This window comes from Nycticebus coucang, chromosome 17 (genome assembly GCF_027406575.1).
Source record: "Nycticebus coucang isolate mNycCou1 chromosome 17, mNycCou1.pri, whole genome shotgun sequence".
Classification (NCBI taxonomy): Eukaryota; Metazoa; Chordata; class Mammalia; order Primates; family Lorisidae; genus Nycticebus; species Nycticebus coucang.
The window spans coordinates 32,894,116-32,912,117 of NC_069796.1; the positions used below are offsets into that span (position 1 = coordinate 32,894,116).

Here is an 18,002-nt window from a genome sequence, read left to right on the forward strand (position 1 = left end):
AGGTTTGGTGGTGCCTGGCTATAGCCTTAGCTACTTGAGAGGCTGAAGCAGAAGGGTTGCTTGAGCTCAGGAGTTCCAGGTTGAAGAGAAATGTGATTACATTCCAGCCAGGGTAAGCAGAAGGAACCTACCTATCTCTTAAACAAGAAAATCCACTGGTTTGGGGAGCACAGCTACAGCCTGTCCACTGAATTAATGATTAAAACAATACAGTTGGCAGGGCACAGTGGCTCATGCCTGTAATCCTAGCACTCGGAAAGGCTGAGGTGGGTGGATCGCCTGAGCTCACAGGTTCTAGACCAGCCTGAGCAAGAGCAAGACCCTCAGTCTCTAAAAATAGCCAGGTGTTGTGGCGGGAGCCTGTAGTCCCAGCTACTTCGGAGGCTGAAGCAAGAGAATCACTTGAGCTCAAGAGTTTGAGGATGCTATCAACTATGATATTATAGCACTCTACTGAGGGCAATGAAGTGAGATTGTGTTTCAAAAAATAAAACAAAACAAAACACAAGGGCAGTGCCCGTAGCTCAGTGGGTAGGGCACTGGCCACATACACCAGGGCTGGCAGGTTCAAACCTGGCTCGGGCCTGCTAAACAACAATGACAACTACAACAAAAAAATAGCCAGGCGATGTGGCGGGCACCTGTAGTCCCAGCTACTGGGGAGGCTGAGGCAAGGGGATCACTTAAGCCCAAGAGTTTGAGGTTGCTGTGAGCTATGACGTCACAGCATTTTACCAAAGGTGACAAAGTAAGATGCTGTTTCAAAATAAATAAATAAATAAATAGATAAATAAAATAAACCAGTACAGTTCTAAAATTTGAGAGAAATTCAGGTTATGTAAATAGGACTATTTACAAATCATGTCACAATATCTGAGATAATAACTTTTTTTTTTTTTTTGTAGAGACAGAGTCTCACTGTACCACCCTCGGGTAGAGTGCCGTGGCGTCACACGGCTCACAGCAACCTCCAACTCTTGGGCTTACGCGATTCTCTTGCCTCAGCCTCCCAAGCAGCTGGGACTACAGGCGCCCGCCACAATGCCCGGCTATTTTTTGTTACAGTTTGGCCGGGGCTGGGTTTGAACCCGCCACCCTCGGCATATGGGGCCGGCGCCCTACTCACTGAGCCACAGGCGCCGCCCGATAATAACTTTTTTATTCCTCTAGCTGGAAAAGGCAGTACTAACTAATAGCAAGATATAAATGCTATTTCAAGATTTAATATACCCTTTGGCACCTGAGTCTTCTAATATTTACCATACTATTTAAGGATACACATGAAATCACATGATCATAATTCATCTACAAAAACTCATCTAAATCAGAACATTTTTGATTAGTGCCTATGACTCAGCATCATTTGATCAAGTATTACATTGAACGGCAGAGGATACTTACTGGGATGTAATGTTGGGACATGTTGTCCAAGTCTGTCATCTTTTAGCATGTGTAGCAATGTTGTTTTTCCTGCATTATCCAATCCGAGAAATACTAGTTTACCAGTTTTCTTATATAATCCTGCAGAATAAGAGCAATGATTGGTCAAAGTGGTATCAGACACAGATTATTCAAATGACTTTAAATTAAGCCCACCTTTGGTTTGTTTTTTTTTTTTTTGTGGTTTTTTGGCCGGGGCTGGGTTTGAACCCACCACCTCTGGCATGTGGGACTGGCGCCCTACTCCTTGAGCCACAGGCACCACCCTAAGCCTACCTTTGGATTTCTTTCTCTCTCTCTCTTTTTTTTTTTTTTTTGGAGACAGTCTTACTCTGTTGCCCAAGATAAAGTGCAGTGGATTCAACCTAGCTCACAGTAACAACCTCAAACTTCTGGGTTCAAGAGATCCTCCTGTCTCAGCCTCCAGAATTGCTGGTACTACAGAGACCTGCCACAATCCCTGGCTAATTAAAAAAAAATTTTTTTTTCTATTTTTAGTAGAAACAGGGTCTAAGTCTTGCTCAGGCTGGTCTTGAACTCCAGAGCTCAAGGGATCCACCTGCTATTGTTTCCCACAGTGCTAGGATTATAGGTGCAAGCCACTGCATCCAGCCTTACAGTTGGATTTTTAAACTTATTTTCAGTTTGTTTTTTTTTCTTTTTTGAGATAGTCTCAACCATTCTACCTTTGGGTAGAGTGCCCTGAGGTCATAGCTCACAGCAACCTCAAACTCTTGAGCTTAAGTGATCCCCTTGCCTCAGCCTTCTGAGTAGCTGGAACCACAGGCATCTGCCATAACGCCTTACTAGGTTTTCCTATTTTTAGTAGAGACGAAGTCTCACTTTTGCTCAGGCTGATCTTGAACTCCTGAGCTCAAGCAATCTACCTGCCTTGGCCTGCCTGAGTGCTAGGATTATGGGCCTGAACCACCATGTCTGGGTCCTAGTTTCAGGTTTTTCTTTTTTTTTTTTTTTGAGACAGAGTCTCAAGCTGTCACCCTGGGTAGAGTGCTATGGCATCACAGCTCATAGCAACCTCAAACTCTTAGGCTTAAGCAATTCTCTTGCCTCAGCCTCCGAAGTAGCTGGGACTATAGGTGCCCACCACAACACCTGGCTATTTTTTTTTGTTGTTGCAGTTGTTGTTTTAGGTGGCCTGGACCGGGTTCGAACCTGCCAGCCCTGGTGTATATGGCCGGCGCCCTACTCACTGAGCTATGGGTGCCACACCTCGTTTCAGTTTTAAAAGTGTTATTTTAAGGTGAGGCTGGTGCAGGCATCTGTAGTGCTAGCTAATCCAGAAGCTGAGGTGAGAGGATCATTTCAGCCCAGGAGTTGGAGGTTGCAGTGACCTGTAATTGCACCACTGCACTATAGCCTGAGTGAGACTCCATCTCTAAAAAAATAAAATAAAAGAGCCATTTTAAATCCATTCCTGGCTGCAAGATGGCTCAGACCTGTAATCCTAGCATTCTGGGAAGCCAAGGCAGGTGGACTGTTTGAGCTCAAGAGTGCCTAAGTAAGAGTGAGACCCCATCTCTATCAAAAACAGAAAAACTGGGCAGCACTTGTGGCTCAGTGAGTAGGGCGCCAACCCCATATACTGAGGGTGGTGGGTTCAAACCCAGCCCCGGCCAAACTGCACCAAAAAATAGCCAGGTGTTGTGGCGGGCGCCTATGGTCCCAGCTACTGGGGAGGCTGAGGCAAGAGAATCGCCTAGGCCCAGGAGCTGGAGGTTGCTGTGAGCTGTGATGGCACAGCACTCTACCAAGGGCAATAAAGTGAGACTCTGTCTCTACAAAAAAAAAAAAAAAAAAAACAGAAAAACTAGCTGGATGTAATGGTACACACCTGTTTAGTCTCAGCTACTCCAGAAGCTGAGGCAAGAAGATTACACAAGCCCAAGAGGTTGAGGTTACTGTGAGCTATGATATGGCACTCTACCCAAGGTGACAGAGTGAAACTCTATCTCAAAAAAGAAAACCAAAAATTCCATTCCTGATTTGGGACTTCACATAATTCTAAACTTTGCCTTAGTCAATAGAATACATGTGTTGCCTTAACCTATGCCAGAAAGCTGATTACTTTGATGAACTTTTTTTTTTTTTTTTAGACAGAGTCTGCTCTTTTGCCCTGGGTAGAATGCCATGGCATCAGCTTAGCTCACAGCAACCTCAGCCACCTGGGTTGAAGCACTCCTCTTCCTTTAGCCTCCCAAGTAGCTGGAACTACAGGCATCTGCCACTAAGCCTGTCTAGTTTTTTCTAGAGATGGGGTCTCACTCTTGCTCAGGCTAGCCTTGAACTCCTGAGGTCTACCTGCTTGGGTCTCCCGGAGTACTAGGATTACAGGAATGAGCCACCATACCCAGTCATAACGTTATGTTTTATATATTTTATTGTCTAACCTCCACAGAATTACATGAGGACAGAAGACTTATCTTGACTTATAATAGTAACTTAAAAAATATTTACTCAATCAATAAATAATTTTTTTTTTTTGTGGTTTTTGGCCGGAGCTGGGTTTGAACCCGCCACCTCTGGCATATGGGACCAGCGCCCTACTCCTTGAGCCACAGGCGCCGCCCCAATAAATAATTTTTTAAGACACTAAGCAATTATAGTTCCAGGCCATTTATTTTCTAATAAATTTATGCCAAAATAATACTAAGTTTAAATCTAAGAAGTAAATTCTCTTAATCTTTTCATCACTTACTGACCAACAACTCTGATACTACGAGGAAGATTATCTTCTATATTTACTGGAGCTGTGATGGTACATTTCTCCTTTAATTACGAATTCTGACTAATAACTTCTTCAAATAAGACTTCTACTTCTATTTCTTACAAAGCTTCTACATAGATTGTCTCTAACCAATGCTATCAATCTTACTACCCTCAGTTTTAAATAGTAAATGTGCATTGGATATGATTCCAAAAGAAAATATCCAGAATATTAAAACTTCTATTTTTAAAGACTGTGGGTTGGGCCACTTGGGAGACTGAGGCAAGAGAATCACTTAAGTTCAAGAGCTGGAGGTTGCTGTGAGCTGTGACGCTACAGCACTCTACCGAGGGCAACATAATGAGACTCTGTCTTAAAAAAAAAAAAAAAGATTGTGGGTTAGACTAAATTCTTACTTTGTAGTAACATATACACTTTAAAGCACACGTATTATTTAATTTAATCTTCAAAATAACTCTTTGAAGTAGGCACTCCCATTCCTTTTTTTACAGAGGGGAAACTAAGGCTCAGGGTTGATTTGCTCAGGTCCTAAGTCAGATCTGAAACATGAATCCACGTCTGATTCCAAAGCTTTGGTTTGTCTCTATTTTTCTACACAGCCTCCTGATGTTTACCCTATTAACCTTCTTGTTCCTGACTGTGATACAATCTATTTGCCTTTTCACCATAATTCAGCTTAGTTTCATTTTTCCATAAACTAAGATACGGTTTATAATAAGTTAAAATCCTTATTTCTGACCTAGTTGTTGCAAATAGTATGTGACAAAGTATTTCACTCTGATAAGATGATTTAAGAATTCTCTTGGAAGTGGTATAGAGAGATCTAACTTTTGACCTGTTATACAGTGACTGTATAAAATAGTGTGAATAATTTAGAAACTTGGTTATAATAATATTTGAAAATATTGAATTCAACTAAGAAAGAAAATTGCAGTATTATTTTATTTATTTATTTATTTTTTTTTTTTTTTGAGACAGAGCCTCAAGGTGTCCCCCTGGGTAGAGTGCTGTGGCATCACAGCTCACAGCAACCTCCAACTCCTGGGCTCAAGCGATTCTCCTGCCTCTGCCTCCCAAGTAGCTGAGACTATAGGCGGCCCGCCACAAAGCCCAGCTATCTTTTTTTTGGTTGCAGCCGTCATTGTTGTTTGGCGGACCCAGGCTGGATTCGAACCTGCCAGCTCAAGTGTATGTGGCTGGAGCCTTAGCCACTTGAGCCACAGGCGCCAAGCCTATTTATTTATTTTCTGAGACTAGATCTTATTTTGCTGCCTGGGTCAGAGTGCAGTGGTGTCATCATCACACACTGCAATCTCATATTCCTGGGCTCAAGTAATCCTCCTGCTTCAGCCTCTTAAATAGCTGGGACAGGTGCACACTACCAAATTTTTCTATATTTTTTAATGGAGATGGGGTCTTTCTCTTATTCAGACCAAGAGCTTGAGGCCCTAGCCTCAAGGGATTCTCCTAGTGTGAGCCACCATGACTGTCTACAACATTATTTTCTTTCTTTCTTTTTTTTTTTTTGTAGAGACAGAGTCTCATTGTACCGCCCTCAGGTAGAGTGCCATGACGTCACACGGCTCACAGCAACCTCTAACTCTTGGGCTTACAGGATTCTCTTGCCTCAACCTCCCGAGCAGCTGGGACTACAGGCACCCGTCACAACGCCCGGCTATTTTTTGGTTGCAGTTTGGCCGGGGCTGGGTTTGAACCCGCCACCCATATGGGGCTGGCGCCCTACTCACTGAGCCACAGGCGCCATCCTACAACATTATTATTACAGTAATAAAGTTGTATATATCCCAACACACAAGTTCACTGGAAACATGGTAAGTCAAAGTTTTCAATAAGAGAATAAGAAGCTAAGGCAAAAATAAAATCTATAAAGAGGAAAGTCAGCCCTGTCTTAAGAAAATATATTACTCATAACAACCTTAACAGATAGGAATTATTATTCCCATTTACAAATAAGGAAACTTGGCTAAGGTAGAAAAAGTAATTTGCCCAATATTACATAATTTAAAAGGGATACAATTAATAATTGTATGATTAAAATTTATATGATTTCAGGGCAGTGCCTGTAGTTCAAGGAGTAGGGTGCTGACCCCATATACCAGGGGTAGTGGGTTCAAGCCCAGCCCCAGTCAAAACTGCAAAAAAAAAAAAAAAATTTGTATGATTTCAAAGCCCTCATTCTTACCTATGGCTTATATATAGAGGCTCTACACAAACAAGCATTATTATTTTTTTTATTTTTTTTGTAGAGACAGAGTTTCACCTTATCGCCCTCGGTAGAGCGCCATGGCCTCACACAGCTCACAGCAACCTCCAACTCCTGGGCTTAGGCGACTCTCTTGACTCAGCCTCCCAAGCAGCTAGGACTGCAGGCGCCCGCCACAACGCCCGGCTAACAAACAAGCATTATTATATAAATAGGATTAAATGGGATAACTATAAAGAACGAAGGACCAACATTACCTAAAAACTGTAGCACACTGCTGAAACCACTGTAAATCCAATCAAATATGAAGGACATATCCAAATCGGACAGAGTCTGAAAAAAAAGAGTTTTGAGTTTAGTAGTCAACATTAAACACTAAATACTAACAGCATTAGACCCCAAATCTGAGCCACAACCCTACTACAAAGAGTAAAACACTCTTACCTAGGCTAGCCTAATGTGATCTATACTGGTGCATTAAAAAACATGCCACCGGGGCGGCACTTGTGGCTCAAAGGTGTAGGGCGCCGGCCCCATATGCCGGAGGTGGCAGATTCAAACCCAACCCCAGCCAAAAACTGCAAAAAAAAAAGAAAGAAAAAAATGCCACCTAAATACCAAGTAGAAACAAGTCTTTGCTCATCAAAGTAAAAATGAAAAAGAATTATTATAGCCAGCACTAGAAGGAATGTAGTAAAAGAAACACACTGGCAGCAGTACAAACTGATATAAAACCAATTTGGCAATAATATATCTATTGACACTATTTGACTCAAAAGATTACTTTTAGAAATTATCCTAAATGTAGAAAAGTTTTATGTACAAGACATGGTCTAGGCCAGGTGCTGTGGCTCATAACTGTAATCCTAGCACTCTGGGAGGCCGAGGCAGGTAGTTTGCTTGAGCTCATGAGTTCAAGACCAGCCTGAGCAAAAGCAAGACCCCATCTCTACTAAAAATAGAAAAACTGAGGCAAGGGGATTGCTTGCGCCCAAGAATTGGAGGTTGCTGTGAGCTATGCATAAATGTACTCATGATCTATGTGTATATGACTTAATAAAAAACAAAAATAAAAAAAAACAAATAAGTGTTACAGCTTATAAGATATTTACCAAAATCTTGTTTGGGTATGGGAGATACAAGAGAAAGAGAAGTAGGTTATGATGATGACCAACTTCTGATTATAGACTTCAGTCTGTAATATAATCAGAGTCTGATTATACCTGTGTGGAAGTGTGGGATAAAATCCCTTTTTCTATTTCTTTTCCTTTTTTTTTGAGACAGAGCCTTAAACTGTCACCCTGGGTAGAGTGCTGTGGCATCACAGCTCACAGCAACCTCCAACTCCTGGGCTCAAGCGATTCTACTGCCTCTGCCGCCCAAGTAACTGAGACTACAGGTGCCCACCACAAAGCCTGGCTATTTTTTTTTTTTTTTATTGCAGCCGTCATTGTTGTTTGGCGGGCCCAGGCAGGATTCAAACCTGCCAGTTCAGGTGTATATGGCTGGCACCTTAACTACTTGAGCCACAAGCGCTGAGCCTCTTTTTTTTTTTTTTAATAGCAAGTGATCCCAGGTAGTAAATGTCTCAATATGTTATCTTTTGAATTTTTCAAATTTTAATCATATTACTAAATGTTAAAAACATCTTTTAGGCTAGACATGGTGGCTCACACCTATGTGAGTGCTATCCTAGCATTCCGAGAGGCAGAGGTGGGAGGATCCCTTAAGCCTAAGACCAGCCTGAGCAAGAATGAAACCCTGGGCTCGGGGGCTAGGGCGCCAGCCACTTACACCAGAGCTGGTGAGTTTGAGCCCAGCCTGGGCCTGCCAAACAACAATGACAACTACAACAAAAAAACAGTCAGGCGTTGTGGTGGGCGCCTGTAGTCCCAGATACTTGGGAGGCTGAGGCAAGAGAATCACTTAAGCCCAAGAATTTGAGGTTGCTATGAGCTGTGACACCATAGCACTCTACCGAGGGCGACATAGCGAGACTCTGTCTCACAAAAAGAAAGAAAGAATGAGACCCTGTCTCTACTAAAAATAGAAAAATTAGTCCTAATTTGGGCAGGAAAGCAAGACTCTGTTTGACTTTGTTGCCCTCGGTAGAGTGCCATGGCGTCACAGCTCACAGCAACCTCAAACTCTTGGGCTCAAGTGATTCTCTTGCCTCATCTTCCCAAGTAGCTGGGACTACAGGTGCCCACCACAACGCCCAGCTGTTTTTAGAGATAGGGTCTCACTCTGGCTCAGGCTGATCTCGAATTCGTGAGCTCATACAATCTACTCGCCTCAGTGTCCCAGAGTGCTAGGATTACAGGCGTGAACCACCTCGCCTGGCAAAAAAATCTTTTAAATCATAGTAGAAAGTACAGAGTATAGTTCAATTCAGCATTTGACATCTACCTTGATATACTAATAGGGTAATGTATGTTTTTTTTTTTTGGCAGAGGCTGGGTTTGAACCTGCCACTCTGGCATATGGGGCCGGTGTCCTACCCACTTGAGCCACAGGCGCTGCCCAGTAATAGGGTAGTATATGGAAAATAAAAAGAAAAAATCCTCTTGAGGCTCAGTCGGTAAGGCACCGGCCCCATATACGGAGGGTGGCAGGTTCAAACCCGGCCCCGGCCAAACTGCAACCAAACACTAGCCGGGCGTTGTGGCGGGCGCCTGTAGTCCCAGCTACTCGGGAGGCTGAGGCAAGAGAATCGCTTAAGCCCAGGAGTTGTTGGAGGTTGCTGTGAGCTGTGTAAGGCCACGGCACTCTACCGAGGGCCATAAAGTGAGACTCTGTCTCTACAAAAAAAAAAAAAAAAAAAAAAAAAAAAAAAAATATATATATATATATATATATATATATATATATATACACATACACTTTCAGATCAACAAAGTTCACTTACTGGAACTGAACAAAAGAACCTAGGTCTAAAACTTAGGCCAAGTCCAAAACATTTCAAGTTTTCTGCTATCTTTGATGTTTTTTATTTATTTATTTTTTTGAGACAAGAGTCTCACTATATCGCCCTCAGTAGAGTGCCGTTGCGTCATAGCTCACAGCAACCTCAAACTCTTGGGCTTAAGTAATTCTCTTGCTTCAGCCTCCCAAGTAGCTGAGACTACAGGTGCCTGCCACAACACCGGCTATTTTTTTGTTGCAGTTCTTTGTTGATTTTAGCTGGCCTGAGCTGGGTTTGAACCTGCCAGCCTCGGTGTATGTGGCCGGTGCCACTGAGCTACGGATGCCACCGCTTTGATGTTTTTCAGACAAAGCCATGACACATAACATTGCTTTCTTTTAATCACCTCTCACTTAAGTAAGCTGTCAAGCTTGACACTGATTGGCCTACCAACTCAGATTTCCTAGTGGACCAATTCACCTTGAGAGTCAGCAAGATGAAGAAACAAGAGTGAAGGAGTTACCTGTGGCTCAGTAGGTAGGGCGCAGGCCTCTACCCATATACGGAGGGTGGTGGGTTCGAATCTGGCCTCAGCCAAACTGCAACAAAAAAAATAGTCAGGTGTTGTGGCGGGCTCTTGTAGTCCCAGCTACTCGGGAGGCTGAGGCAAGAGAACTGCCTAAGCCCAGGAGTTGGAGATTGCTGTGAGCTGTGACAACACAGCACTCTACCGAGGGCAATAAAGTGAGACTCTATCTCTAAAAAAAAAAAAAAGAAGATAGAAAGAAACGAGTCGGCGGCTCCTGTGGCTCAAAGGGCTAGGGTGCCAGTCCCATATGCTGGAGGTGGTGGGTTCAAACCCAGCCCCGGCCAAAAACCACAAAAAAAAAAAAAAAAGAAACGAGTGAGCCCACATCCAGTTTGTAGGAGGCCTAGTAATATTTCCTACAAGATTCTCTAGATTCTGGCAATAGTCCTTCCCCAATCCTCTCCCCCTTACTTGAACTACCATGAGTAGAATTTTGTTCTTACAATCAGTGAATTCCTGATTAATAATAATATAAATTATTAATTTAAGATAAAAATAAAATGATTGGCAAAATCATGACTAGTTGCATGTGTATTACAAGAGTGAGAAGATAGTGACTGGCAACATACACGTAACACACCAAAAGTTCCTATTTTCCTCAAGTTGAAAGTTACACCTCCCTCTACCATCGTCATTCTGTGTCATGTAGAAATTGATACTTGTGGCCAGGTGTGATGGCTCATGCCTATAATCCCAGCACTTTGGGAGCCCTACGCAGGAGGATTGCTTGAGGCCTGGGAATTAAAGACTAGCCTGGGCAATATACCAAGACCCTATCTCTACAAAAACAAATAAAAATAAATTAGCTTGGCATGTTGTTGTGTACCTGTAATACACTAGCTACTTGGGAAGCTGAGTCACTTGAGACTGGAAGTTGGAGGTTGCGGAGAGCTGTGACTGTACCAATGCACTCCTGTCTGAGTGATAGAGTGTAACTTTATCTCAAAAAAAATTGAAACTTGAAGTTAGAAAATATGTAAGTAGTTTACCTTTCCTAGAGATTTGAAGATGTGATATATGTTTTTCAAAGAGAATCATAATAACCTTTGCTGTAGAGAATCAAATAAAGCAGAAGATCATGTTGAGGTCTTTTATTCAATTCAATACATATTTACTAAGCTCATATTATGTCCAGGGTCCTAAGCTAGACAGAATGGGGAACACAAACATTGATGATAAACATGGCTCTTTCCTTCACAAAGGTGATAATCTAAAGTGAGAAGTTAGCTGTACAAATGCAATTCAACTGAAACGTTAAAATGAATAGCATATTACATGGGATGGTAACAATTAATCTTATAGGGTTTTAGGACTTATACAAACACAAGGGGAAAAAAACCCAGCCTATGCTCTTAGGTAATTAGTTGGGGAAAAAAATACAACAGAATAGGCTCAGTGCCCATAGCACAGTGGTTACGGAGCTAGCCACATACACTGAAGTTGGTGGGTTTGAATCCAGCCTGGGCCAGCTAACCAACAATGACAATTGGAACAAAAAATAGCTAGGCATTGTGGTAGGCACCTGTAGTCCCAGCTATTTAGGAGGCTGAGGCAAGAGTTAAGCCCAAGAGTTTGAGGTTGCTGTGAGCTGTGATGTCATGGCACTCTACCAAGGGTGACATAGTGAAACTGTCTCAAAAAAAAAAAAAAACTGTCTCAAAAAAAAACAAAAACCAAATAATAAAAATAAATAACGTAACAGGAAACAGTACAGTATGCTCACAAATGCACTTTATATTATATATTTTTATTTTTTTATTTTATTATTATTTTTTTTTTTGTAGAGACAGAGTCTCACTTTATGGCCCTCGGTAGAGTGTCGTGGCGTCGCACAGCTCACAGCAACCTCCAGCTCCTGGGCTTAGGCGATTCTCTTGCCTCAGCCTCCCGAGTAGCTGGGACTACAGGTGCCCGCCACAACACCTGGCTATTTTTTTGGTTGCAGTTTGGCCGGGGCTGGGCCTGAACCCGCCACCCTCGGCATATGGGGCCGGCGCCCTACTCACTGAGCCACAGGCGCCGCCCCTATTATTATATATTTTTAAAAAAGAGACAAACCAGTCCTGCTTCTTATCACTCCACCCAAAATCCTAGTTCTAGAACTCTATAGAGGGAACAAAGTACAGCTAAGGAAAAGCTCCTTAGATGATTTTTAGCCTGAGTCTTGAAGATTAAGTAGGAATTTGAAGGACATATTGTATACATAGGTGTGAAACTGAATGGGCACAGCAAAAAGTCAGGTATTGTTGGATGATAGGATGATACAATTGGGTTGAGGGGGCTGTGAACTGAGAGTAAAAGTCAATGGCGCTAAATAGGGAGATAGGAGTCAGAGTTATAAATCTGAGACTAAATTTGGGCATTTGGACTTCATGCTTGCTATCTACAATATATGGACAGAACAATACTGAATCAGTCCTTTAATTTAAAATACAAAGCCAGACTAACAAAAATATCAGCTACCTTAGTGTCTTTTCCTCCTTTCTGTTGTCCGTTCTTTTTGACATTTCAGGTTTCTTTCAGATGATGTCTCCATATACAGTCACATAGTGGGCATGTTCTGAGATCCTGCCCTGTGCTATGTGTCATGGGGGTGCAGAGGCCCTGAACTCATGGAGTTTGCCTTCAGTGGGGGCACAAAAGTGGAATAAAAAAATATATATCTATCAGCTACTGGCTCGGTGCCTGTGGCTCAAGCGGCTAAGGCGCCAGCCACATACACCTGAGCTGGTGGGTTCAAATCCAGCCTGGGCCTGCCAAACAACAATGAAGGCTGCAACCAAAAAATAGCCAGGCGTTGTGGTGGGCGCCTATAGTCCCAGCTACTTAGGAGGCGGAGACAGGAGAATTGCTTGAGCCCAGGAGCTAGAGGTTGCTGTGAGCTGTGATGCCATAGCACTCGACCTAGGGCACTCTACCTAGACAGAGCTTGAGGCTCTGTCTCAAAAAAAAGAAAAACATATCAGCTACCATTTATTGAACTCCTCTGAGCATTATGGTCTAGAGATTAAGAGCAGGAACTTTGGAGCCAGGACTTTACTATTTACTATCTACCCTGGGCAAGTTATTCTACTTTCCTCATCTATAAGATAGGGACAACAGTAGAGATGGTTGAGAGTTGCTTGTGGTAAAGATTAAATAAGTTAATATGCACAGAGCACTTAGTATCCGGCATGGAGTAAAGCATTTAATAATGCTACCTGTTAGTATTATTTCTTCTACTACATGGTTCACCTTACTAGGCAATTTACACACATCAAAATACCACCACTAAACATTCCAACCTTTCAGAGTAAATATACTTACCTTAAGGGTGAATTCTAATATAAATGAAAACAATTTCAAACCAAAGTAAATATGTTACTGTTCCCATTTTACAGAAAAAGAAATAACTTTACAATAATTGAACATCAATTATTAGTGATCAATGCATCCATGTTTCTTTTTTTTTGAGACAGAGGTTCGCTCTATCACCCTGGGTAGAGTGTCATGGATCATCACAGCTCACAGCAACCTCAATCTCTTGGGCTCAAGAGCTCCTCTTGCCTCAGCCTCCCAAGTAGCTGGAACTACGGGTGCCTGTCACAATGCCTGGATAATTTTTCTATTTTTCTTTTTTAGGAGAGGCAGGATTTCGCTCTTGCTGAGCCTGGTCTTGAACTCCTGAGCTCAAACAGTCCACCCATCTCAGCCTCCCACAGTGCTAGGATTGCCAGTGTGAGACACTGCTCTGTCAGGTGTAGAAAAATTTTGAGGAGCAGAGCAATCATTAGTGACTGTGGTGAATAAATGAATCAAAAGACTGCTATCTTAGCGCTCTGGAATGTGGAGGCAGGAGGATCCCACAAGCTGGCTGGAGACCAGCCTGAGCAAATATGAGACACTGTCTCTATTATCAATAGAAAAATTAAACAGGTGTGTGGTGGGCACCTGTAGTATCAGTACTTGGAAGGCTGAGGCAGGAGGAAAACTTGAACCCAGAAGTTTGAGGATGCTATGTGCTAGACTGGGCACTCTAGCCTGGGGCTAGAGTAAAACTTGTCTCAAAAAAAAAAGGCTGCTGAAGATAGTGAGAACTCGCTTGTAATTGAAAAGCAAACATTCACTGCAACACCACTCTGCAATGATTTCCACACTCCCACCCCACCCTTACTAATGCTCAACTTTAAAGAACACGGACTGACCAAAAATTAAGAATTTCTAGGGCCTGGCACGGTGGCTCATGCCTGTAATCCTAGTAATCTGGGAGGCCCAGGAGGGTGGATTGACTGAGCTCACAAGTTCAAGACCACCCTGATCAAAAAGCAAGACCCTGTTTCTACTAAAAATAGAAAAACTGAGGCAAGAGGACCACTTGAGCCCAAGAGTTAGACGTTGCTGTGAGCTATGGTGCCACAGCACTCTACTCAGGGAGACAGCTTGAGGCTCTGTCTCAAAAAAAATTAGAAGAATTTCTAGGATACAGATAAAAAAAGACAAGGAGAATAGGGCTTTTGAGAGTACAATTGAGAGGAACTGAAGTTATTTGATCAGAAATTTAGGTTGAGTGGGAAAAGGTAATAAAGGTAGGTAGGTAGTGTATATAGGTGCAGTGGTGATCAAAGGTGGACTTCTTACAGAATAGAACTGGGGGCAGTGGCACAGGGCTGTAGTCCCAGTTACTTAAGAGGCTAAAGTGTAGATTGCTTGACTCTAGGAGTTCAAGTCCAGCCTGGGGAACATAGCAAGAACCTGTCTCTAAAAAAAAAAAAGAACAGCTGGGCATTGTGGCAGATGCCTATAATCCCAGATACTCTGGAAGTGAGGCAAGAGAACTGCTTGAGCCCAAGAGTCTGAGGTTGCTGTGAGCTATGGCGTCACGGCACTCTACTAGGGGCAACAAAGTGAGAGTCTGTCTCAAAAAAAAAAAAAAAGAAGTGGAAGAATATGGAGAAAGTCTGTAAGCCAAAAAGCAGAAAAGGGTGAGAGAGGTGAAAGGTGTATCAAAATTGTGCCAACAAAGTGGAGCAGAATATGAGGTTCAAGAATTCAAGAAAAGTTCAGGTCTGGGTGGTGGTAGCAAGGTCTGGCTCTGGCACGGACAGAAGAAGACATATGAAAAGTGAAATATACTGGAAGCCAGGCTAGAGGGTACACTGTACACAAGGAGAGACAGTATAATCACGTAAAGGAGTGGAAGGCATTGCTACAAAGAGCAAGACTGTGAATTAAGTGGCAAAGTCCTCACTGAAGATGACAGTTGGTGGTGAGAGCTATGAGGAATAGTAAAGGGTAGAATAGGGTAAGCCTTGAAAGAAAAAGGATTTTTTTTTTGCCTAAGAATGGCACCAATTTGCTATTGTAAAATTTGTCCCAAGAAAAATAATTTAGTAACACATACAATAGTAAGAGATATTTATATTTATTTAAAATTATGGTTTCTAAGAACCATAAAACAAGCTAGGAGTGAGTCATCAGAAATGTAATTAACTATTTTTTGGTGGCGGTTGTTAAATAGAGGTAAAAATGTCCAACTAAGAATAAAAGTTACTTAGCTACAAACAGATACCTGAGCCGTGAAAACAGGTTATACAACACCATGAACACACTATTAAGACATGTGAAGAGCAAAGGTCAAGAACGAGGAAACATATACACGTCAGCAGATTTATTTATTGCATGAATACCAAACAGGAAAAGTCCCTATGCAGATTAGAAAAGTGATCTACTCAAGTAACATGGAAATCAGTGCAAAGGATGTAACGGAACAGAATTTCTCAGATTACAAATAACTTCTTAAAGACTTGTTCCACTAAGTTTATATGGATGAATTAATTTACATGAACTGTTCAGAAGAGGCAAACCTTAGACTTAAGCAGATTAGTGGTTGTCAGATTGGGAGAAGGGAAAATGGGTATTGGGTTTCTTTTTGGGGTGATCAAATTTCTGGAATTAGAAGGTTGTACAACTTGTGACTTTATTAAAAATACTGAATTGTATACTTTATTTGTTCCTTTTTTTTTTTTTTGTAAAGACACGAGTCTCACTTTATGGCCCTCTGTAGAGTGCCGTGGCCTCACACAGTTCACAGCAACCTCCAACTCCTGGGCTTAAGCGATTCTCTTGCCTCAGCCTCCCGAGTAGCTGTGACTACAGGCGCCCGCCACAACGCCCGGCTATTTTTTGGTTGCAGTTTGGCCAGGGCTGGGTTTGAACCCGCCACCCTCGGCATATGGGACCGGCGCCTTACCGAGCCACAGGCGCCGCCCTATTTGTTCCTTTTTTTTTTTTTGTAGAGACAGAGTCTCACTGTACCGCCCTCGGGTAGAGTGCCGTGGCGTCACAAGGCTCACAGCAACCTCTAACTCCTGGACTTCCGCGATTCTCTTGCCTCAGCCTCCCTAGTAGCTGGGACTACAGGCGCCCGCCACAACGCCCGGCTATTTTTTTTTTGTTGTTGCAGTTTGACCGGGGCTGGGTTTGAACCCGCCACCCTCGGCATGTGGGGCCAGCGCCCTACTCGCTGAGCCACAGGCGCCGCCCTATAAATGAGTCTCTTTTTTTTTTTTTTTTTGTAGAGACAGAGTCTCACTTTATGGCCCTCGGTAGAGTGCCGTGGCGTCACACAGCTCACAGCAACCTCCAACTCCTGGGCTTAGGCGATTCTCCTGCCTCAGCCTCCCGAGTAGCTGGGACTACAGGCGCCCGCCACAACGCCCGGCTAGGTCTGGCTATTTTTTTTGTTGCAGTTTGGCCGGGGCTGGGTTTGAACCCACCACCCTCGGTATATGGGGCCGGCGCCCTACTCACTGAGCCACAGGCGCCGCCCATCTATTTGTTCCTTTTTAAAAATCATTCTGAGTGGCTGGGCCCGGTGGCTTGCGCCTGTAATCCTAGCACTCTAAGAGGGCAAGGTGAGTGGACTGCCTGACCTCAGGTGTTTGAAAAGCCTGAGCAAAAGCGAGACCTCCTCTCTACTAAAAACTAGAAAAAACTAGCCTGGTGTTATGGCAGGCACCTGAAGTCCCAGCTACTTGGGAGGCTGAGACAAGAGAACAGCTTGAGCCCAAGAGTTTGAGGTTACTTTGAGTTACATCACCACAGCACTCTACCCAAGGCAGCAGAGTAAGACTCTATCCCCCACCCAAAAAAAAAAAAAAAAAAGAACACTTCATTAAAAGTTAAAACCAAAGGCTTGGTGCCCGTAGCACAGTGGTTACGGCGCCAGCCACATACACCGAGGGTGGAAGGTTTAAACCCAGCCTGGGCCAGCTAAACAAACTGCAACAAAAAAATATCCGGGCATTGTGGCAGACACCGGTAGTCCCAGCTACTTGGGAGGCTGAGACAAAAGAATCGCTTAAGCCCAAGAGTTTGAGGTTGCTGTGAGCTATGATGCCACAGCACTCTACCAAGGGTGACATATCAAGACTCTGTCTCAAAAAATAAATAAATAGGCTCAGTGCCTGTAGCTCAAGTGGCTAAGGCACCAGCCACATATACCAGAACTGGTGGGTTTGAATCCAGCCTAGGCCTGCCAAACAACAATGACAACTACAACCAAAAAATAGCCTGGCACTGTGGTGGGCACCTGTAGTCCCAGCTACCTGGGAAGCTGAGGCAAAAGAATTGCTTAAGCCCAGGAGTTGTAGGTTGCTGTGAGCTATGATGCTACAGCACTCTACCCAGGGCAACAGCTTGAGGCTCTGTCTTAAATGAATAAATAAATAAATAAATAAAGGTGTGAGTCTGAGTACTGAACTTGCCAATATTGAACTAAGAAAATGAAAATTGACATACATGACGACAAATTCAATCCTTTAATTGGAGTTGTTCTTAAAGCTACACACAAGGAAAAGAAACTTTTCTTTTCTTTTTTTTTTTTTTTGGCTGGGGCTGGGTTTGAACCCTCCACCCTCGGCTATGGGGCTGGCGCCCTACTCCCTGAGCCACAGGTGCCGCCAGAAAAGAAACTTTTCAATAATATGATTTAAAAATTATTTTCTTAGTAATGTTTTGCAGAGAAATAATTTAATTGAGTTTTAGGCAAGTATGTACCTAAAGAAGTGGATGGAGAAATACTGCTGTAGAATTCACTACTAGAAAATTCTAAGGTGGC

The 18,002-nt window shown here is 43.0% G+C and overlaps 1 protein-coding gene across 5 annotated transcripts in view; it reads right to left on the reverse strand.

Annotated features, from left to right (window-relative positions):
• SAR1B (secretion associated Ras related GTPase 1B) overlaps window positions 1–18,002 on the reverse strand; it is a 37,055-nt gene that overhangs the window by 15,995 nt on the left and 3,058 nt on the right. For 4 of the 5 annotated variants that reach the window (XM_053566146.1, XM_053566144.1, XM_053566143.1 and 1 more), the window contains exons 2-3: window positions 6,668–6,743; window positions 1,402–1,521 (exon numbers count right to left, since the gene is read on the reverse strand). In XM_053566146.1, the coding sequence (XP_053422121.1) occupies window positions 1,402–1,521; window positions 6,668–6,725 (178 nt within the window). In that variant the 5' untranslated portion in view covers window positions 6,726–6,743. Of the gene's footprint in view, window positions 1–1,401; window positions 1,522–6,667; window positions 6,744–9,838; window positions 9,915–18,002 lie in introns of all 5 variants that reach the window. The other variant, XM_053566145.1, reaches the window with a different exon arrangement.